Raw genomic sequence first — 22843 nt, forward strand, 5'->3', positions numbered from 1 at the left:
CTTCATGAATTGGTTATTTGAATCAGCTGTGTAGTGCTAGGGCAAAAACCTAAACCTGCACCTAAAGGACCACTGCAGAGGGAGCTCAATATGACCATAATATGGGCCATATTATGTTCCAATATGGATGAAAATAAAGAAATGCACCACCCAAATACGTTAAAGATGTATTTATTTAATTTTGGAAAATTTGCGTCACCTTGTACAATTACTCTACTTTCGTCCATTTCTTAAAACATCATGACAGACACTGTAGTGCTGAAACATAATTGCATTTCATATTTCACATATGATGAGAGGACAAGACGAGTACACATTCTATTTTTGAATAGAAAAGGTAAAGGCAAGACTACTTCCTGGCTATTCCCCACAGAGCTGTGTATGTTCCATAGAGCACATACTAACATCTACAGCAGAAAAATGCTGTCTTGTCATTCTGCTACAGCCTCCTGCTTTTCAGTCCCACCCCTCTACACAGAGAGCAGGGGCCTGTTCAAATGCATCCTTCCTACCTTCCTTTAGATAATTACTGATATCTATGAGATTAGCCCTCGTCAGACCAGTGATTTCCACAAGGATGGAAGCATTGTAAAAGTATTAAAACAGGCCCAAGTCTTGTGCTCTATTGTACCAGGTACACCAGGGTGTCTCCTATGTCCACGCTGAGGCCATTGTCTGTCATGAGGACCTTCCTGTCAGCCAGGCAGATGCCGAAGGAGGACTTGTCAGAGATAGGCAGCTTGCCCTGCTCCTCCCTCCCCAGGATGGGAACCTGGCGAGGCCCCAAGACAGGGTCCTCAAAGCGCATTAGCTTCACTTTGGACAGGTCTGCAAGGGGACAGGAAGACCTTGTAAATGCTTAACTTCAAATCAGGTCTACAGGACATAACAGGAGACATGTTGAACAGCTAATTGTATGATCAGAAGTTACTGTATGGAAACTAAGAGTAGGGTACTCATCTAATTACTACTAGACAAACAATTAGTACAGCTAAACGAACAATGTATACTCCCTCAGTAAAACTAACTTTAAAAGTGAACTCAAGGAAACCGCAATAGCCCAGGGCAGGCTATTAACAAACCATGATAAAATATGGTTCAATTACACGGTATCAATAGGAAAGCAGTGAAGTCGCAAGGTCTTTAGGGGTTTAATAATATACCTTTAATGAATCTGTTGACTTTGGATAGTCTGCGGATGATGCTGTCTCTGCTGTCACCCTGTCGGATGTCAATGGTGGTGGTGAAGAGACCGTTGGATGGCTGGGGGTTGAGCAGGGACACTGCAACACCCGGCTAGGGGACACAAATACACAGCTCACTGGTCTGAACTAAATGCATCATTCATCAAGTGTTCAAATCATTATACAGACATACAGTACCAGTCAAAAGTTTGGACACACCTACTCATTCCAGGGTTTTTCTTTATTTTAACAATTTTTTACATTGTAGAATAATAGTGAAGAGATCAAAACTATGAAATAACACATATTGAATCATGTAGTAAGCAAAAGTGTTAAACAAATCTTATATTTTTTTAGATTATATTTTGAGCCACCCTTTGCCTTGATGACAGCTTTGCACACTCTTAGCATTCTCTCAACCAGCTTCATGAGGTAGTCACCTGGAATGCACTTCAATTAACAGGTGTGCCTTGTTCAAAGTTAATTTGTGGAATTTCTTTCCTTCTTAATGCGTTTGAGCCAATCAGTTGTGTTGTGACAAGGTAGGTACAGAACATAGGCCTATTTGGTAAAAGACCAAGTCCATATTATGGCAAGAACAGCTCCAATAAGCAAAGAGAAACAACAGTCCATCATTACTTTAAGACACGAAGGTCAGTCAATACGGAAAATTACAAGAACTTTGAAAGTTTCTTCAAGTGCAGTCGCAAAAACCATCAAGCGCTATGATGAAACTGGCTCTCATGAGGACCGCCACAGGAAAGGAAGACCCAGAATTACCTCTGCTGCAGAGGATAAGTTCATTAGTTACCAGCACCTCAGCCCAAATAAACGCTTCACAGAGTTCAAGTAACAGACATCTTAACATCAACTGTTCAGAGGAGACTGCGTGAATCAGGCCTTCATGGTCAAATTGCTGCAAAGAAACCACTACCAAAGGACACCAATAAGAAGAAGAGACTTGCTTGGGCCAAGAAACACGAGCAATGGACATTAAACTGGTGGAAATCTGTCCTTTGGTCTGATGAGTCCAAATTTGAGTTTTTTGGTTCCATCCGCAGTGTTTTAGTGAGACGCAGAGTAGGTGAACGGGTGATCTCCGCATGTGTGGTTCCCACCGTGAAGCATGGAGGAGGTGGTGTGATGGTGTGGGTGTGCTTTGCTGGTGAAACTGTCTGTGATTTATTTTGAATTTTAGGCACACTTAACCAGCATGGCTACCACAGCATTCTGCAGCGATACGCCATCCCATCTGGTTTGCGCTTAGTGGGACTAACATTTGTTTTTCAACAGGACAATGACCCAAAACACACCTCCAGACTGTGTAAGGACTATTTGACCAATAAGGAGAGTGATGGAGTGCTGCATCAGATGACCTGGCCTCCACAGTAAACAGACCTCAACCCAATTGAGATGGTTTGGGATGAGTTGGACCGCAGAGTGACGGAAAAGCAGCCAACAAGTGCTCAGCATACGTGGGAATTCCTTCAAGACTGTTGGAAAAGCATTCCAGGTGAAGCTGGTTGAGAGAATGTGTGTGCAAAACTGTCATCAAGGCAAAGGGTGGCTACTTTGAAAAATCTCAAATATATTTTGATTTGTTTAACACTTTTTTGGTTCCTACATAATTCCATATTTGTTATTTAATGTCTTCACTATTATTCTACAATGTAGAAAATAGTAAAAATAAAGAAAAACCCTTGAAAAAACCCAGTGTCTGAAAATAAAGAAATAAAAAGGTATTTCTCAAAACTATGTTGATGCAACTATAATGATGCAATGAGCATCTACAATTTGCCAGCTGTTTCTCTGTATGGAGGGCTACTCAAGCAGAAATAGTGGCAGGATTTACTTCGGATCTGAAGACACTGAACGGTTTCCCTGGGCAACAGTCCTCCTTTATTTTGTCATCCGCCTCTGATGCGAACACCACATCTATCTGATCAAGCTGGGGATGAAAAGAGGAGAAGGAGGGATTGAGGGAGAAACGATTAACACAGCAGTTTAATATTTGATAGGGCCAGTGTGATATGCAGTGTGTGTTTGGAGCGCTGTGAATTCATACTGTGGTGAACAGGGGGAGTGCAAATAAAAGAGAGGTGGCATTAGCCTGAAATCCTGATGCGATTGGCACTGCTGCAAAGTTACCCTGATTGCACATTCAAGGCAACGGTTGTTGTTTCAATTGAGACTGGCTACAGAGGGGATTACAAACTAGATACAGTTAGTTAGACGTCCTGGTGTGCCAATAAATGCCTCTAAATAAACATCACAGGCTGGCTGAATCACTCTGGTCAATATGGGAGTTAATACAGTAGTAATAAAGTACACATCTCTAGTGGTGACTTAGCTTGGATGGATAATGAATGAGGAGGTTAGATTGATAAAACACAAAGGGCTGTATGGCATATAAAAATAGCTGCATTCTACTCTCGAGGTGAGGGATAGATTGACAGGCAAACTAAAAGAGAAGTCAACAGGAACAAGGGATGTTTAAAAACAAAGGCTTGATGGATGTATGCACTTGTTTCAGTGATTACCAGGGGGCTAGGAGTTAGAGAATTAATATCAGGTTGTAGAGCCTATCCTCCACAACTTATTCCATGAAACATGCAGTGCTGGGAGAAAGTGAGGGAAGTGTATTTGGTGTACCTCCAGAGAGTTAGTCAGATAAACTATGTTCTCCAGCAGCACGGCTCGCTCGTCAAACTCCAGTTCCAGGTCCAGAACCCTGGCACCATTCTTCTCCAGGTTTTCCTGAGAAACACAACACAACACAACACACACACACAGCAGTTAGCCTTAATGTCCTCACGTTCACATCCACTTGTTTGACATACAGTACGGTTTTACAGTCCCAACACAGGCAATCATCTGGCTTGGAAGATTTTGTTTGTTTGATCACTTTGGCACAGCCATACGTCTAGCAATACACCATGCTAAGCTCTGAACCACTGATCAAGGATAGCAAATCACTGTTGTGCTGCCCCTGTATGAATACAAGTGATCTAATTAAGGATACCCTGTCCTCAATGTGCTTTCTAACTGTACAGAGAGATGTTTTTTATTTGTATTAGTCTCCTTGTGAGAATGCAGAGCCTGGCAGAGGTCAGCCTATAACTGTGTTATAGTGAGACCTCACCACAGAGTACAGACCAGGGCCCTGGGGTGAGGAAAAGGGCCAACCCTCCTGTCCTCAGACTCACCTTGATCATGGCCACGAATGGCATCACTCTCTTCATGTACTTTTTGAGCTCCGGCAGGGCACCAAGCTCCATGGCAATGACCTTGTTATCAGGCAGAGCTCCCTTGTTGCTCTGAACACACACAGGGAAGAACAAACACACACAAGGAACACGCACGCACAGGGGGGAGAGTGTCAGAGTCTATCATCAGGGGGATTCCAGGTTGTCAGCAGAATTACATTATCTGCTTTTGGGCAGATCACAGCAGGGTCTCTCCATTATGTAGCAACTCCTCCCAAAAACAACAGGAGGGAACATCTTGAACTCACATACATTTTATAACTATCTATTTCTAAAAAGACTAAGGATGTGTCTCAAACGGCACCCTATTCCCTATATAGTGCACTACTTTTGACCAGAGCCCTATAGGACCCAGCCTATGGGCACTGGTAAAAGGTAGTGCACTACATAGGGAATAGGGTGCCATTTGGGACTTAAAAACCTAGTTGAGTCAGGTTCATAGTGGATAGTGGATTCTTTCCCCCAGATTCCCTCGGTCTGCCTTGTATGATTCCCTATCAAGCAGATTCCTGGGGGTTGGTACTTGCCTTGTAGTGTTTTCCCAGCAGCGAGAGAGCGCTGTGCTGCCAGGAGGGGTACGTCTTGGCCACGTAGATGGTGCAGTGGGAGGGCTTGGCCGGGGGCTTCACGTCGCCCTTCTGTTGAGGGGAGGGATGGGCACAGACACACAGACAGAAAACAGAGAGCTCAGTCAGTCTGCAGTAGCCTGCTAGTACTGTTCCAGTCTTATTAAACAGCAGCAGTAGCGTTACCCTGGCTGCGATGCTCATCAAAGTAGGCAGTCCTGATCCAGCCTGACATCCATTATCGCACCGCCTGGGTTAACATGACATGACTGAGAAAAGTCACTCTAGTTAATGCTGCCAAGCCTACTCTCTGCTCCGTTATACAAGATCACCATCTGCTGAAACCTATCTGCAGTATTCATTGTCCCCCTCTAAAAGCTACTGTGTGAACTAGTCTCAGTGCCAAGTGGAGCTGGGCAGCCGTGAACTCATTTTACATGACAGCTGTCATCTCTTCTAGTTACCATGCTGGACACTTTGCCGTCACGTTCTTTTTTTTCTCTCTTCTCAGATGACTAGTGGAGGGTGTGTGTGAACCATACATTAAATATGTCTAGTCCCCATGGTAGGATGCTACAGCTAGTCTAATGGTCTCTAAATATGTCTCTTTGAAGTAGAGTGGTTCTCACTGATGGTCACTAAGGGCTCGATTCAATCCGTATCGCAGAAGTTCAGCATTATAGTGCGATTGAAATGTATAGGTTATTTCCGATTGAGTCCTGGCTGAAAGTATACAAATTCAAATATTGTTGTAAAAAACAAGGACAACTCCAATAAAATGTATGAAAGAGAGCGCGTTCAAGTTGTTAATAATATACTCCTTTGCCATAGAATTACATATAGCCACAACCATATATGAATTATAGGATATCTGTGCTCCCTGCTGCCTCCAGACACTTACTAATGGAAACTCAGGGTTGAAATATAAAACAAATATACAGTGGGGAAAAAAAGTATTTAGTCAGCCACCAATTGTGCAAGTTCTCCCACTTAAGAAGATAAGAGAGGCCTGTAATTTTCATCATAGGTACACGTCAACTATGACAGACAAAATGAGAAAAAAAAATCCAGAAAATCACATTGTAGGATTTTTTATGAATTTATTTGCAAATTATGGTGGAAAATAAGTATTTGGTCAATAACAAAAGTTTCTCAATACTTTGTTATATACCCTTTGTTGGCAATGACACAGGTCAAACGTTTTCTGTATGTCTTCACAAGGTTTTCACACACTGTTGCTGGTATTTTGGCCCATTCCTCCATGCAGATCTCCTCTAGAGCAGTGATGTTTTGGGGCTGTCGCTGGGCAACACAGACTTTCAACTCCCTCCAAAGATTTTCTATGGGGTTGAGATCTGGAGACTGGCTAGGCCACTCCAGGACCTTGAAATGCTTCTTACGAAGCCACTCCTTCGTTGCCCGGGCGGTGTGTTTGGGATCATTGTCATGCTGAAAGACCCAGCCACGTTTCATCTTCAATGCCCTTGCTGATGGAAGGAGGTTTTCACTCAAAATCTCACGATACATGGCCCCATTCATTCTTTCCTTTACACGGATCAGTCGTCCTGGTCCCTTTGCAGAAAAACAGCCCCAAAGCATGATGTTTCCACCCCCATGCTTCACAGTAGGTATGGTGTTCTTTGGATGCAACTCAGCATTCTTTGTCCTCCAAACACGACGAGTTGAGTTTTTACCAAAAAGTTATATTTTGGTTTCATCTGACCATATGACATTCTCCCAATCCTCTTCTGAATCATCCAAATGCACTCTAGCAAACTTCAGACGGACCTGGACATGTACTGGCTTAAGCAGGGGGACACGTCTGGCACTGCAGGTTTTGAGTCCCTGGCAGCGTAGTGTCTTACTGATGGTAGGCTTTGTTACTTTGGTCCCAGCTCTCTGCAGGTCATTCACTAGGTCCCCCCGTGTGGTTCTGGGATTTTTGCTCACCGTTCTTGTGATCATTTTGACCCCACGGGGTGAGATCTTGCGTGGAGCCCCAGATCGAGGGAGATTATCAGTGGTCTTGTATGTCTTCCATTTCCTAATAATTGCTCCCACAGTTGATTTCTTCAAACCAAGCTGCTTACCTATTGCAGATTCAGTCTTCCCAGCCTGGTGCAGGTCTACAATTTTGTTTCTGGTGTCCGTTGACAGCTCTTTGGACTTGGCCATAGTGGAGTTTGGAGTGTGACTGTTTGAGGTTGTGGACAGGTGTCTTTTATACTGATAACAAGTTCAAACAGGTGCCATTAATGCAGGCAATGAGTGGAGGACAGAGGAGCCTCTTAAAGAAGAAGTTACAGGTCTGTGAGAGCCAGAAATCTTGCTTGTTTGTAGGTGACCAAATACTTATTTTCCACCATCATTTGCAAATAAATTCATTCAAAATCCTACAATGTGATTTTCTGGATTTTGTTTTCTCAATTTGTCTGTCATAGTTGACGTGTACCTATGATGAAAATTACAGGCCTCTCTCATCTTTTTAAGTGGGAGAACTTGCACAATTGGTGGCTGACTAAATAATTTTTTTCCCCACTGTAACATACTGATCTGCATGTCAAAATGTAGACAAGGTTGAAAAAACATACATGCTAGAAGATAAGAATATATAGCGCTCCGCCATACATGCATGTCAATAAAACAGCCTACTACACACTGATAGGCTATAACTTCAGGCTCACATTTTAACTGTCTAGGACTGCAGAGAGAGAGAGCTCATTGGTCTCTGCAGTGCTGTGAGAACATGACTAAACAATGAGATCTAAATGTCACTATTGCGTAATGGCTGCACAACTTAGTGAGATTTGCCTGTGGCCAACGCTGGTATATTCATGGATTAATGAAGAGACTTGTTTTCTGGCTCACTGTGCTCTGTGAAAGGGAGAAGATTCTGCAGGACTATTATGTCCCATTTAACAACTAGGCTATTCATCAACACTAACCACAAAGGTACATTTCAAAACTTAGTTCAGCTCCATAAAGCACTTAGACATTAATATTCAGTCACTCTATTACTGTGGTACTGGTATAAACGTTTTGTCATTGCAATAAAATGGCTAGTTCCCAGTTGGCTGTGTGCCCAGATCTCTCCGCACCTTGGCAGAGCACGGAGCGTTAATGTGACCTTGCTCTAGTGGGGCTGCAAGTAGCTATAGGTCTTACCTTGCTCTTGGGGGGTGCCAGGTAGGCCTTGAGGCGTATTCTCAGGTCATGGGCTGTCTCCATGACGTACTGAGAAGAGCGCATCAGCACCTCGTCTACTGGACCTGCCACGGGCCACAATGCTTTCATCAGAGAGACAGTCTGGGGGAGAGAGGAGGGGGCATTATGGTGATATTTATGTCCACGACAACCTTTTTTTGGGGGGTTGTGGTTCCAACTTGAGTAGGGAAAGCTGATTCTACATCCTTTAATTAAAGCAAAAAGTTACAGGACTACAAAAAGGGAAACTGTATAGAAAATATAGTTACAGTATGTACATGCATAACCTATTCAAATGTGTTGATATTCGGAAACAAAGTACAGCCTTTCATTTACATTTACATTTTAGTCATTTAGCAGACGCTCTTGTCCAGAGCGACTTACATGAGCAATTAGGGTTAAGTGCCTTGCTTAATGGCACATCGACAGATTTTTCACCTAGTCAGCTCGGGGATTAGAACCAGCGACCTTTCGGTTACTGGCACAACGCTCTTACCCACTAAGCTACCTGCCGCCCTCAAGGTTCTGATATGGACGCATGGCCTTTAGAGGTTGTCATATTGTGAGCCCTTACCTTGCCCATGAGACCCCAGGTGTGTTCACAGAGGTGTGGGCAGATGGGGGCCAGCAGCAGGGTCTGCTTCTCAATGAACTGGAACACCAGGTCCCGGTGCATCCCCTCGATGGCCAGCTCCCTGTACTTATCCTTGGCCGCCTGCCAGGACACACACGCACAGAGTTTAGGGTCTCATCACCGGTGATTGGGAACACTGCACACAGCCCAAACACTGACAGATGTCAGATTGTTACCTGGAACTCAAAGAAGCCGCTCTTCAACGCCTCCTTGTACATCATCCTCTCATAGTGCTGCTCTGTCTTGATGATGCCTGCATTCATGTCACTGAACAGGGGGAAAGAAGTCAACAAGTCTTAGAACTATGCTACGGTCAGACATTTCTCCTCGCTGGAGATCTATTAGTTGAAGTTTGGATGACGATTCCACACTAATTTAGTCTCATTGGACATTGTAAAGTACTGCACCTGGCAAACACGCGGTCATTGAAGGTGTCGGCTGGCCCGGTCCTTAGGTTGTTCTGATTGGCTATCATCTCCTTGACCCACTCCACCCAGGTGTAGAGGCGCAGGATGCCAGCGTCGGCCATGGCCTCCACAAAGTTAGCGTCTTCCACTGTGTCTCCCGCGTCCGCCAGGGCCATGCGCATCCCTGGGCAAAGGCACACACAACATGGTAAGACTGTGTTTAACACTCAGGGCACACACACACAAACACACTGTATTACAGCCGCACTGCTAGAAACAAGCACTCAGACACTAAAAGCTGAGTTTTAGCAATTTGTATAATGATGCATAATAACAGTCAGAGCTTCACAAAATGTCCCCTCCATCCCCCCTCCTGTCTTCTACAAAAGTATGTGAAGGCAGTCCAACTTCTACATAAATAACCAGAACGAAGCACTCAGCCTCAGGCATGGCATCAACTGAAAATGACTCATCTCCCATCACCACTCTGGGACAGATGGTATCAAGTAGGAAGAGGTGGTCAAAAGGAAGGCAGGAGACGCCATCCCCACTGCTCTGCTCCCTCTTCCTCTTCCTCAAATAAAGCAAGCCACCCTCCCATCAGAGGAGAAATAGAAGGAAACATACAGAAGTAAAGAATGACTAATTGATTATGCTAATTACTTCCGGAGAAAAGTCTAAAATAACGACTGTTCCTCTCATAAAGCTTCCTAGTAATTAGGAAGCATCGCGTTAAGAGGCTGGATTGCTTACCGTCAGCAGAGAACTTGGCGATGGCATCACTCAGAGTGAGGAAATTGCCCGTGGATTTAGACATCTGATGAATAAAACACAGACGTTTGGAGGATCACACACACACACTTGTTGTGTAAGACACTGACGTCTTCAGACAACATCAAACACACCGCTCCCATCATCCCAGAGCAGGAGACAGAGAAAAAGGAGAGTTCATTGCAGTTAACAAAATCAATTTTTTAGAAGGAAAAAGGGAAAACGCACCTTTTCAGAGTTCAATAACAGGTGACCATTGGCTCGGACTGCCTGCGGCCATTTTCCGCTGTGTACACAAAGATAATCTCCATCAAATTCAAAGGAATCTTTGGAGAGATTGTCTTACCACCCATACAATCTGCACAGCGCCTTACCCATAACTGGTTAGACCCTGCAGTGAATTCCCATTAGGCTTAAAGCTGGGCGATATGGACAAAAATCCATATCGCAATAAATGTACTGAATTATCACAATAACGATAAGTTGAACGATAAGTTTATAACAATGTGCAACAGTTACTTTTTTATATTACCCTTAAAACTACTACTTTGAATGTTGTGGCTACAATTGTCTCGTTTCATTTCAAACTCTACTAAAGGCTACTTATCGTTATTATTGATATCAGTAAAACGATAAACGGTTGGTTCAGTCGGTATTGATAATTTATGGATTATCGTCCCAGCTCTAGCTTTCCTACAATGTACATCGGATTCAGTCTTTTACGATTATTACGTCACACCTGTGGTTCGTCTCACCTGTCGTTGGGCCACATGGCCACGTGGTTGTACAGGTAATAGGACAGGTGGTTGGGCACCAGGTCCTTCCCAGACACACGGGCATCCACGGGGTACCAGTACTCAAACTCCCTCCTCAGCCTCTGCAGGTGCTCCTTGGGGATGTCCGTCTTGGGGAAGGGAGAGCTCTTAAAGAAGATGAAGTCCCACACCTCCCTGGTCATCTGCTCTGGCCTTACAGAGAGAGAGCACAGGCACAGACTCAAGATTATGAAGTGGCTCCAATAGTACTGTATCTATAACCAACTATAGGGCAATAGCAAGGGATTTAAAACTCTGGCACAGTGCATTTGTCCTCTTCCTCGAAAAGGTATGCATGTGCAAAACAGTACATTATGATCATATACATCTCCAACTACTACAATACAAACTTTCTATTCAACACAATAATGTGTTGAAAAGGACATCCGAACGTGCTATAATGTCTTCCGTCTGCATCTACAGATGCCTATTGCCACTAAATAAGAAGACCATGTGAGAGTAGAGTGGCGCATACTTGATCCCTAGAGGCGAGGGTCCCTGTCCGTTGAGCACTCCCCCCTGGAGGAAGTGAGCCACGGTGTAGTAGGCCATGTAAATGGTTGAGTCAGACAGGGACTCGATCAGCCACTGCTGGTCCCATGGCAACCTTGTACCTATGGCAACAAGCACACGGGACAAAAAAAGGAAGAAAGAAAAACACTCAACCACCTAGTGTGAACGGTAAGGGATATGCTTATCATATCATTACTATGGCTTAACATGCTGAGTCCACCAATGAAATGGAAAACCGATCATTAAGCATGTGAAACGTGTCCTTCCTGCAGTTTGGCACATGACTTACTAAAACACGCTTCTTTATTGTGGGTATTTTGTCTCCATCTTAAGCCCATGCAAATCACCTCACTTTTACACCATCCCAAAAAGCCTCTGAATGGTTACTGATGGTCTCAAAAGACGTGCTCTGGACGTGAGATGTCCCAGAATGTTTTCTGACAATGTGACTACCTAGGGCTCGAGTTACAGACTATATTTTAAAGCTATAACTAGGCCCAGAGTTTTGTCAGGTCACATGGTCAGTAAAACCTCCTGGCTCTGCACAGAACCCGCTGTGCTGTGACACCAAACTCCACGGAGCCTGCCACGTATCCCCTGTCCCCCTCCCCATGTCACCCTCCTCCTCAACCCCCGTCACCCTCAACCCCCCGTCACCCTCCTCCTCAACCCCCCGTCACCCTCCTCCTCAACCCCCCGTCACCCTCCTCCTCAACCCCCCGTCAATCTCTTCCTCAACCCCCCGTCAATCTCCTCCTCAACCCCCCGTCAATCTCTTCCTCAACCCCCCGTCAATCTCTTCCTCAACCCCCCGTCACCCTCCTCCTCAACCCCCCGTCAATCTCTTCCTCAACCCCCCGTCAATCTCTTCCTCAACCCCCCGTCAATCTCTTCCTCAACCCCCCGTCAATCTCTTCCTCAACCCCCCGTCAATCTCTTCCTCAACCCCCCGTCAATCTCTTCCTCAACCCCCCGTCACCCTCTTCCTCAACCTCCCGTTACCCTCTTCCTCAACCCCCCCCGTCACCCTCCTCACCCAGGCCGTAGGTACGAGAGCAGGCGTGCTCCTGGAGCCAGTCCAGAGTGGCCTCAAAGTTCTTCCTCGTCTCATCACAGAACCTAAAGAGTCAAACACATACAGGAAGCACAGTTTGAACATTGTCTCATTGACCAGATGGACACACAGCCAACGAAATCCTCAACACACTGACACATTACTTTGACAAGGAGCTTGTTAGCGGTGGCAGAGTATAATCACTGAAGAGAGCTGGGGTAGTTGAGCAACAGAACAGCGGAATAACTCACGTCTCCAGTGGCTTCAGGCATTCCATGGCCTGCTGCTTCCACTCTTTGTCTCCATAATCCAGATACCTGTCAGACGGACACCACCTACTTTAAGAATTTAGCTCAGAAATGTTCAGTTTCTCTAATAATTACCCTTAGAGACTTGCCTATGCTGTCAGGTAGCCTTGGATCCACACTGAATATCGCTCTGTTTCACCATTGTTTCAGTGAATATATATACAATACAGAAAAACTGCAATAATCAGTGTGTATTTTCAGGCTAGCTTTCAGAGGCTCCCATCAGGCCCACACACTCACCACTGGTCGCATAGTGCCACCACACACTCGTCTGCAGAGCGTGACATCACCTGCTTCTCTGGCTCCATGTAGATCAAAGCTTGGCCCTGGAACATTGGTAGAGATACAGGTTAGAAAACAGAGAGACATATCAATGAAACGTATCAAACACATCATACAGGTCAGAGAAAGAACCAACATTAGCATACAGCCCACATTGTAAGCAAACAACATAGTTGCAGAGAATAAACATGAACGCAATAAATAGATTGGTATCAAAATAATTGATTTCAACCAGGGTACCTTCTCCACCATCATCTTCTGGATGGGTTTCTTGACATCCTGCACCTTTTGGCCCTTGTAGCCTTCAACTAGCATGATCTGAGAAAAGAAAAATCAGAGAATATGTGGATGATGATTTTTCATATACTATTGTATGTTGTTGTATACCTCTGATGCACATCTATAGCCCTCAATATCCATAACTGTCCAACGGGGATAAATAAAGTTTTATTGTATTACATGAATGCATAGTTGAGATGTTACGTGTAGCCATTAGGACTCACCCCTTCATAGAAGCCCTTGAGGTAGACCTTCTCCTTGGCCTCTGCCAGCTTCTCACGGTCATTTTGGCTCTGGATCTTCAACTCGTCACACACCAGAGGAGCAGACATGTTCCCATAGCCAGGGATCTCAATGATGGGCACCTGGAGAAGTAGGGCAGCAGTGAATATTAGGCACACACTGCACTGTCTGATAATTTAGGATCAGATAAAGGATGTGAGAGGCAAGGGTGTCAGTGTGACTTCAGCTTACTGGCTCAAAAGGTAGGACCATCTTGTCTTCGATACCATATTTCTCTCTCAGGGCCTATAAGAGGAATCCAAGCGATCTCCAATTAATTCAATGACCAAAACACATATGTTGCAATGCATAGGTTAACTAAAATAGACCAGTAGCCACAAACGAGTTTTGTACAGTTAGTACTGTTAGTGTCACCTGTTTCTTTTTGATATCCCTGAGGGCAGCGATGTCATCAGGTGCATCGGACGGTACGCTGGTGACAATTCCAGTGCCTGGGAGTCACAAAACAAGTGGACCTAAGTCACATGACAAACACAACCAACAACATCTACAAACACAAGAAATGCCCCTGCTGTGGCCTCAGAGAATGTCATTGCCTTCTCTATCAAACACAGGATGTTGTGCATTAGAGAGAGAACAAAGCCATAGATATCTGTATTCTGACATTTCAATTCAGTCAGACCATATTGATGCAGATGCATCAATGCCTGGAGCAAAGCGGACCAAAATAATTAATTGTAATGACTCATAGCAAAAGTGGCAATCCAAGAGCAATGCTGTGTGAGTTGTGTGCAGCATCCCCTCAGGTGTACATCAGTAACTGTCACCGAACTTGTCTGTCAGCCCTGCATTAAAGAAAATTAATAAATAAAAAAGTAGACCAGTTTAATTTAAGGACCAAAAAATACACCGCTGTGACATATAGATGTACCGATGTTTTATGACCTGAAACACAAAACGACGCCGGATTCAAAACGTATAATTTTTCAATTTAAATTATTATACAAAATTCTTGCAACCAATAGAATGTTATATATATATATGGGGGTTACAACCATCCCAGCTTTGCAGATTTTGCTGTGAAGAGAATCATTAGATCATTTGTTTTGGTACTGTCCATATGTAGCTTGTTTTTGGTCACAGGTTCAGGAATGGCTGAAGAATTGCAACATTTACCTGGAGCTAACTCTGCAAATAGCACTGCTGGGTGATTTGAAAAGTCATAGTCAAATCGATCAATAATATAATAATACTCTTAGCAAAAATATTTCTTTAATTTACAATCTGTAGAAACAATGAGAAAGGTTCAGAACTTTGTGAAACATCACAGCACAGTAAAAAAAAAAAAAAAATAACTGGATGGTGTTCTGAAATAGATGGGAGGGGTTGAGGGTAGCTGAAGGATGGCCCTAAAATCAAACAAAAGATAACTATTGTAAAATAAATGTATATACAGTGCATTCGGAAAGTATTCAGACCACTCACCTTTTTCCACTTTGTTATATTGCAGCCTTATTCTAAAATGGATTAAATGATTTTGTCCCCCTAATCAATCGACAAACAATACCCCATAATGACAAAGTGAAAACAGGTTTTTAGAAATGTTTGCAAATGTATTACAAATAAAAAACAGAAATACCTATTTTACATAAGTATTTAGACCCTTTGGTAAGAGACTCGAAATTGAGCTCAGGTGCATACTGTTTCCATTGATCATCCTTGAGATGTTTTTACAACTTGGAGTCCACCTGTGGTAAATTAAATTGATTGGACATGATTTGGAAAGGCACACACCTGTCTATATAAGGTCCCACAGTTGGCCCAGCGTCGTCCGGGTTTGGCCGGTGTAGGCCGTCATTGTAAATAAGAATTTGTTCTTAACTGACTTGCCTAGTTAAATAAAGGTAAAATAAAAAATAAAATAAAAAAGGTCCCACAGTTGATAGTGCATGTCAAAGCAAAAACCAAGCCATGAGGTAGAAGGAATTGTCCATTAGAGCTCCGAGACAGGATTGTGTCAAGGTTCAGATCTGGGGAAGGGTACCAAAACATTTCTGCAGCATTGAAGGTCCCCAAGAATACGGTAGCCTCCATCATTCTTAAATGGAAGAAGGTTGGAACCACCAAGACCCTTCCTAGAGCTGGCTGCCTGGCCAAACTGAGCAATTGGGGGAGAAGGGCCTTCGTCAGGGAGGTGACCAAGAACCCGATTGTCACTATGACAGAGCTCTAGAGTTCCTCTGCGGAGATGGGAGAACCTTCCAGAAGGACAACCATCTCTACAGCACTCCACCAATCAGGCCTTTATGGTAGAGTGGCCAGACAGAAGCCACTCCTCAGTAAAAGGCACATGACAGACCGCTTGGAGTTTGCCAAAAGGCACATAAAGGACTCTCAGACCAAGATTATCTGGTCTGATGAAACCAAGATTCAACTCTTTGGCCTGAAAGTCAAGCATCACTTCTGGAGGAAACCTGGCACCATCCCTATGGTGAAGCATGGTGGTGGGAGCATTATGCTGTGGGGATGTTTTCAGCGGCAGGGACTGGGAGACTAGTCAGGATCGAGGGAAAGATGAACATCGCAAAGTACTGAGAGATCCTTGATGAAAACCTGCTCCAGAGCGCTCAAGACTTCAGACTGGGGCGAAGGTTCACCTTCCAAAAGGACAACAACCCTAAGCACACAGCCAAGACAACACAAGAGTGGCTTCGGGACAAGTCTCTGAATGTCCTTGAGTGGCACAGCCAGTCTGGACTTGAACCTGATCTAACATCTCTGGAGAGACCTGAAAAAGCTGTGTAGCGACGCTCCCCATCCAGCCCGACAGCGCTTGAGAGGATCTGCAGCGAAGAATGGGAGAAACTCCCTGATATTACGTCTTTTATACAGGATTAGTTAATGTTAGATATTATGAACTGCATAGGACATTCCATGTATTTATTTATGTCACTGTTGGGTGCCAGAAGGTATGCAGGCCAAGGAGGTCTAGGGGGCCCACTTGTGTTAATCTTAGAATGAGTACGTGATGGAATATCCTTATTAGGGTGCAAGCTGACTGGGTTGCAAGATGATACTATTGTTGTTGGGAGTGACACTCAATAATGGTTGGCAACTGTTGGATGGAATTAGCTTACAAAGCCGTATATAAACAGAGATTTTGTCATTCAGATAACGAGGTGCAACTTACTTATGCTGAATCCGGTTCTGTAATATTAAATACTTGGTACCAACTCTCCATCGAAGTGTTTAACTATTCTCTTGCACCTGAATTACTTGATACCGGAGAAAATCATCAAAACACTCCCCAAATACAGGTTTGCCAAGCTTGTAGCGTCATACCTAAGAAGATTCGCTGCCAAAGGTGCTTCCACAAAGTACTAAGTAAAGGGTCTGAATACTTATGTAAATGTGATGTTTTCTTTTATCAATTTGCAAAAATGTCTAAACCTGTTTTTGCTTTGTCGTTATGGGGTATTGTGTGTAGATTGATGAGAGAAGAATACAATTTAATCAATTTTAGAATAAGGCAGTAACGTAACAAAATGTGGAAAAGGTCAAAGGGTCTGAATACTTCCCGAATGCACTGTAGAATGTATAAGCTGGAAGTAGAAGCCTAAGTGTTGTTGTCCATTAGTTTACTTCAATTAGGGGAGGAGTGGTAGGGTTAGGGGAAAATAATAAAGGAAGATATATACAAAAAAAAATATATATATATATACACACACACACACACAGTTGAAGTCGGAAATTTACATACACATTAGGCAAAAAAATTTAACTCAGTTTTTCACAATTCCTGACATTTAATCCTAGTAAAAATTCCCTGTCTTAGGTCAGTTAGGATCACAACTTTATTTTAAGAATGTGAAATGTCAGAATAATAGTAAAGATAATTATTTCTTTCAGCTTTTATTTATTTCATCACATTCCCAGTGGATCAGAAGTTTACACTCAATTAGTATTTGGTAGCATTGCCTTTAAATTGTTTAACTTGGGTCAAACGTTTCAGGTAGCCTTCCACAAGCTTCCCACAATAAGTTGGGTGAATTTTGGCCCATTCCTCCTGACAGAGCTGGTGTAACTGAGTCAGGTTTGTAGGCCTCCTTGCTCGCACACGCTTTTTTATGGCGGTTTTGGAGCAGTGGCTTCTTCCTTGCTGAGCGGCATTTCAGGTTATGTCGATATAGGACTCGTTTTACTGTGGATATAGACACTTTTGTACCGGTTTCCTCCAGCATCTTCACAAGGTCCTTTGCTGTTGTTCTGGGATTGATTTGCACTTTTTGCACCAAAGTACGTTCATCTCTAGGAGACGGAACGCGTCTCCATCCTGAGCGGTATGACGGCTGCGTTGTCCCATGGTGTTTATACTTGCGTACTATTGGTTGTACAGATGAACGTGGTACCTTCAGGCGTTTGGAAATTGCTCCCAAGGATGAACCAGACTTGTGAAGGTCTACAATTTTTATTCGGAGGTCTTGGCTGATTTATTTTGATTTTCCCATAATTTCAAGCAAAGAGGCACTGCGCTTGAAGGTAGGCCTTGAAATACATCCACAGGTACACCTCCAATTGACTCAAATGATGTCAATTAGCCTATCAGAAGCTTCTAAAGCCATGACATCATTTTCTGGAATTTTCCAAACTGTTTAAAGGAACAGTCAACTTAGTGTATGTAAACTTCTAACCCACTGGAATTGTGATACAGTGAATTATAAGTGAAATAATCTGTCTGTAAACAATTGTTGAAAAAATTACGTGTGTCATGCACAAAGTAGATGTCCTAACCGACTTGCCAAAACTATAGTTTGTTAACAGGAGATTTGTGGAGTGGTTGAAAAACAAGTTTTAATGACTCCAACCTAAGTGTATGTAAACTTCCGACTTCAACTGTATGTATGTATGTATGTATGTATATATATATATACACACACACACAAAAAGGAAATGATGCAGGTAATTACATTGATGGAAGCCACAATCTGCAATATTAAAGCTGATCTACCCCCTAATAAAAAAGAAAAATTATAAAAGTAACCGTCATCGTTGTACTCCATTTCAGCAATGTTTACTGTGCTCTACAATGACTTATGGCTCCCTCACTTTAGTTCTTCAAAAGGAGGAGGAATGCCTCAAGGCCTGTCTCAATCTACTGGAGCAGAGACAGGACGGATGTAGTTAAAAAGCTGTATTTGGAGCATTCTCAAGACTTTATTCAAATACCTTTGTCCTCCTTGATGGTAAGCATGGGCAGAGCATAGATGGTCCGGTAAGACGTTAGCGGGGCACTAAGAGCACATCCAAGAATATCCTACAGAGAAGGTAAAAATACATTTACCACTATGAGTGTGTGTGGTCAAACTCATAAGGTGTGCACTGTGTGCGTGTGTCAGAGGGTACTCAGGCTATATAAGTTACATGATTGCGGCGTAAGTGTGTGTGTGCAGACACTTACACATAAGGATGTAATTTAAATGTGCACACCTTTCCCAGCACATCCATGATCACTGTAACCTTGCCGTTCTCCTTGGTGAAGCCTTGGTAAGACATGTTCCTAGCCGACCTCCTTGTGCTAATGAACACGTCTCCACTGGCCATCTCAAAGGCTATGTACTTGATGTCAGGATGGACCCAGCAGTTAGTCTGGCCAAACATGGTCTCTGGTCTGAGAGTAGCTGCCACCAAGAAGATGTTCTTGCCTTTAAGACCACTGAGGGTAACAGGGGAACAGTTTTCAGAAGAGTATTTGCAGAAGGTGGAAGGAAGTCTTTCCCCAAGTAGCAACAAATGTTACCTGCTATGAGGACAAACTGCTATGTCTAAAATGTAACAAAGTTGATTGTATATAATATCAATGACAATGTAGGTCATGCTAAAAATACAGTATGTCTAGTCTGCTACATACAGTACCTTAGTTTTGCAGGGTAGGGCTCTACAACCTTCATCTTGATGAGGGTATACTCCTGTGGTCCAACTCCCTAGAATGTAAATACTTTATTACAGAGCTGCAGTCACACAACAGAGGGACACACCTCATTGAGATTATGTCCCTGCCATCCAGGACATCTATTACAGGCAGTGTCAGAGGAAGTCCCTAAAAATGGTCTAACTCCAACCACCCAAGTCATTGACGGTTCCCTCTGCTAGAGCACGTCAAGTGGTACCGATGCACCAAGTCTAGAACCAACAGGACCCTGAACAGCTTCTACCTCCGAGCCATAAGACTACTAAATCGTTAGTTAAATAATTAACCAAATAGCTACCCGGACTATCTGCACTGTTCCTTTTTGCACTACATTTTTGACTCATCACATACGCTGCTGCTACTGTTTATTATCTGTCACTTTATTCCTAGTTATATGTACATATCTACCTCAATTACCTCGTACCCCTGCACATCGACTCGGTACGGGTACCCCGTGTATATAGTATACTTTTCTATTCTTTCTCAATATTATTTCTCTCTGCATTGTTGTGAAGTAAGTAAGTAAGCATTCCATTGTTACCTGTTGTTTCCGAAGCATGAATAAAATGTCATGTAGTGGCCAGAAAATCTTACCTCTCCAGTCTGCCTGTCATGGTCCATACATGGCTGTCCATCTTTTGGAGAGTAGATGGTATACCTGCAAAAGGTAATAGAATGTAATTCAATGTAATAATGCTACAAGGCTTATGCATTACATGGTTATAATAACCCTTTCCAAGTTCTAAACATACCTTTTACCAAACTTGATTTTCTTCCTCTCTTTCAGGGTGATGAACTGCCACTTCACGAAGGAGTCGTAGAAAGGGTTGACATCGGTTGTGATGAAGGAGCGTCGCCAGTCCACCTGTAATATAATTATGCTTAAGAACCTGGACAGCACCTGAAATACTTTTTCAAAGTGAACTGATGCATGGTTGTTGATCTGTACATTTAGGTCTGAATCTTAACTTGTGACACACACATTTAACTTTCAAATAATCATACATTGATGTCAATGGGAGATTTGCAGGAAAATTCGTTACAAACAGAGATCTCAAGTTAGGATTCAGTTATCAAACAAATGTATGTCTATTAGTTAAAGTGTAGAAAGTAACACAGTGTGGTCAAAGACTTTGTAACTTAGTTGTAGTCAAGATCAATGTTCCCTCTAAGCTGTGCGCAGGCGCGCAGTAGCCCAAGACTGCCGCCTGCCGAGCAGAAGAAATATTAGCCCACAAAAAGAAGCACGAGACTGAACTCAACTTTCTAGAGCAGTGGTCACTACCGGTCAATCGCGATGGTTAAGGCAACTGCACATACCGGTAACATTATTTGATAACTGGTTAGATGCCGTTATGCATTTCCCAAAATGTGCTTTACTTTAATGTATTTGTAAGCTAGGTGTTGATAGCAACTGGCTGACTCAACTGGCTGGTAGGGCTAACGTTAGCAGGCTAATAGGGCTAACGTTAGCAGGCAAGTTGGCTAGCAACCTTGCAAGCTAATTTGTAACAATGAATTCATAAACTATTTGCTTGTAAATTGTCTGAACATTTTATTGAAACCAGTAGTAATGAGTGCAAACTATTTGGTTTAATTTGAAGTTATACATTACGTTATTTCTGTTGGAGTTTACAGTATAGGGAATAGGCTGGCTTGCCGCGCCCTCCATATTATTCACACCACGCAAAAACATTTCCCGGCATGACATTGGCATTTTGATCGGTTTTATGTAATAACTTGAAAAATAGAAAAGTGAGGTGTAACTTTGCATTCTGACTTTTAAATGCATATACTAATACAAATCCATATGTTATGTTTTTGCTACCTACCCTTTAACATCAGGATTCCTGGTACAGTATAAAAGAAACAAGCTCAGTTTACTGGTTTCTTGTCATTATCACTCACCTTTACACCCATCATCTTCAGGTCTTTCACAGCCAGGGGTGGGAAGTACTCCAGCCAGTGCTCCGCATTGGCAAATGGCACTATCTCCATGTCACTCAACCCCAGAGACTTCATAATTTCCCACTGGAACTTTGACCCTCCAGCCTTTGCCACTGCTTTGCTCTGATGATCACACACAAGGGATTACAATGAGATTACATGGTGAATGAATGGGAACAATCTCCCCCAAGCACATGAGTAGTGCAGAGGATCAACATCAAAAGTTCACCTTTTTGCCCTTAGCTTTGTCCTTGATGATGAACTCATCTGCAAACTTGGGCTTTTCTTCTTCCTCCTCCTCCTCATCCGGAAACTGTGGTGGATTGCCGTAAACCTCCATCTCTCTCTTCAGCTTGTCTGCACAGGCCTGTGGATTAAAATAAATTTTTCTGTTTCTCTTTTCTCTTTAATAATTGCCAACCATGACCATGTATGATGTACACAGCAAGCAAGGGATTAAGAGTAACTCACTTTGATTGGCATTCCTGTACAATGGAACCCAAATGGAAATAGGCATTGCTTCCCTTTCAAGCGCTGGAAACCAACAGCAAACTACAAAGAAATAAACACAGACGTGAGCAAAGTGTAAAATGAATCTTTCACAGAGGATCTTGAAGACTTACATTTAGTACTATAAGTCAAATCTATATAAATCTTACCTCGCACTTCGAAAGGCAGAAAGTATGACCAAGATGCAGCCTTCCATTCATGTAAGGGTAGGGGAAGTTGACAAAGTACTTGTTTTTGCTACAAAGGAGAGGGTGGTACATTAGAACTAGGTTGGGAAAAGTGGGCATGAAAACTAAAATAGAGGGTTGATGATCATAACAACAACAGTCCCAGTAGACTTACTTTGTGCTTTCCCCAATAGTGGTGGGTGCATCACAATCAAATGTGCTTTCCTTCTCCCATTTCTGCTGGATTTCCTCCTCTATCTTTCTGAGGAAGTCCAACTTTGCTGTTCCCTTTCGCTCCTAAAATCAATGTACAGTAATGTATAATTTAAATGTACATGTATTATTATTATCAAACAACATCAAATAGGCGTCAGCATTCGACGTATCAGCCGCACATGATGAATTCAACCATAGAAGAGGTTAACTAGATAGCCAGACGTAGCTCTCCTGCCGCTGACTAGTGTCGTCTTTTCTAAGTAGCTTCTAGCTAGCAAGCGAGTTCAAGTTAGCTAATGCTAATGCAGCTAAGTGCTAGCTAACAAAGTAGTTGGCTAGCTATGCATAATATGACTCGCATTAAACCTGAAAAACATCATACATGCAAAAGTGGAGTAAGTAGCCACGACATACCGTCATTTTGATTCAGAAAAATACAGAAAACGGTCAAGACTGAAAATATGTCAAGAAAACCCACGCCACCAGCTTCGGCACTTGGCTGATGACGT

The 22843-nt window shown here is 43.1% G+C and overlaps 1 protein-coding gene across 1 annotated transcript; it reads right to left on the reverse strand.

The window, feature by feature from the left end:
- Positions 1 to 155: 155 nt before the first annotated feature.
- lars1b (leucyl-tRNA synthetase 1b) lies at positions 156 to 22843 on the reverse strand. Its single transcript, XM_084170086.1, has 32 exons — positions 22749 to 22843; positions 22294 to 22415; positions 22101 to 22188; positions 21913 to 21993; positions 21671 to 21808; positions 21403 to 21564; positions 20247 to 20359; positions 20089 to 20152; positions 19440 to 19507; positions 19014 to 19239; positions 18753 to 18840; positions 13941 to 14017; positions 13758 to 13811; positions 13508 to 13648; positions 13245 to 13322; positions 12963 to 13048; positions 12666 to 12731; positions 12397 to 12479; positions 11323 to 11461; positions 10788 to 11000; positions 10261 to 10318; positions 10015 to 10078; positions 9262 to 9445; positions 9031 to 9121; positions 8795 to 8935; positions 8182 to 8322; positions 4978 to 5088; positions 4391 to 4501; positions 3837 to 3941; positions 3037 to 3132; positions 1164 to 1296; positions 156 to 828 (listed from the first exon to the last, which is right to left on the reverse strand). The coding sequence occupies exons 1-32, from the start codon at positions 22752 to 22754 to the stop codon at positions 623 to 625; spliced, it is 3534 nt and encodes a 1177-aa protein (XP_084026212.1). The 5' UTR covers positions 22755 to 22843; the 3' UTR covers positions 156 to 622.

The sequence above is a fragment of the Coregonus lavaretus genome (genome assembly GCF_964263955.1).
Source record: "Coregonus lavaretus genome assembly, chromosome: 10".
Classification (NCBI taxonomy): Eukaryota; Metazoa; Chordata; class Actinopteri; order Salmoniformes; family Salmonidae; genus Coregonus; species Coregonus lavaretus.

Bases quoted from the DNA above. Each gene is read 5' to 3' on its own strand.
- lars1b (XM_084170086.1), bottom strand. The intron at 20,153-20,246 runs GTATGTTTAGAA...TACCTTTTGCAG, and splicing joins AAAATCAAGTTTGGTAAAAG to GTATACCATCTACTCTCCAA. The intron at 12,480-12,665 runs GTGAGTTATTCC...TTGACTCTTTAG, and splicing joins TGCCTGAAGCCACTGGAGAC to GTTCTGTGATGAGACGAGGA.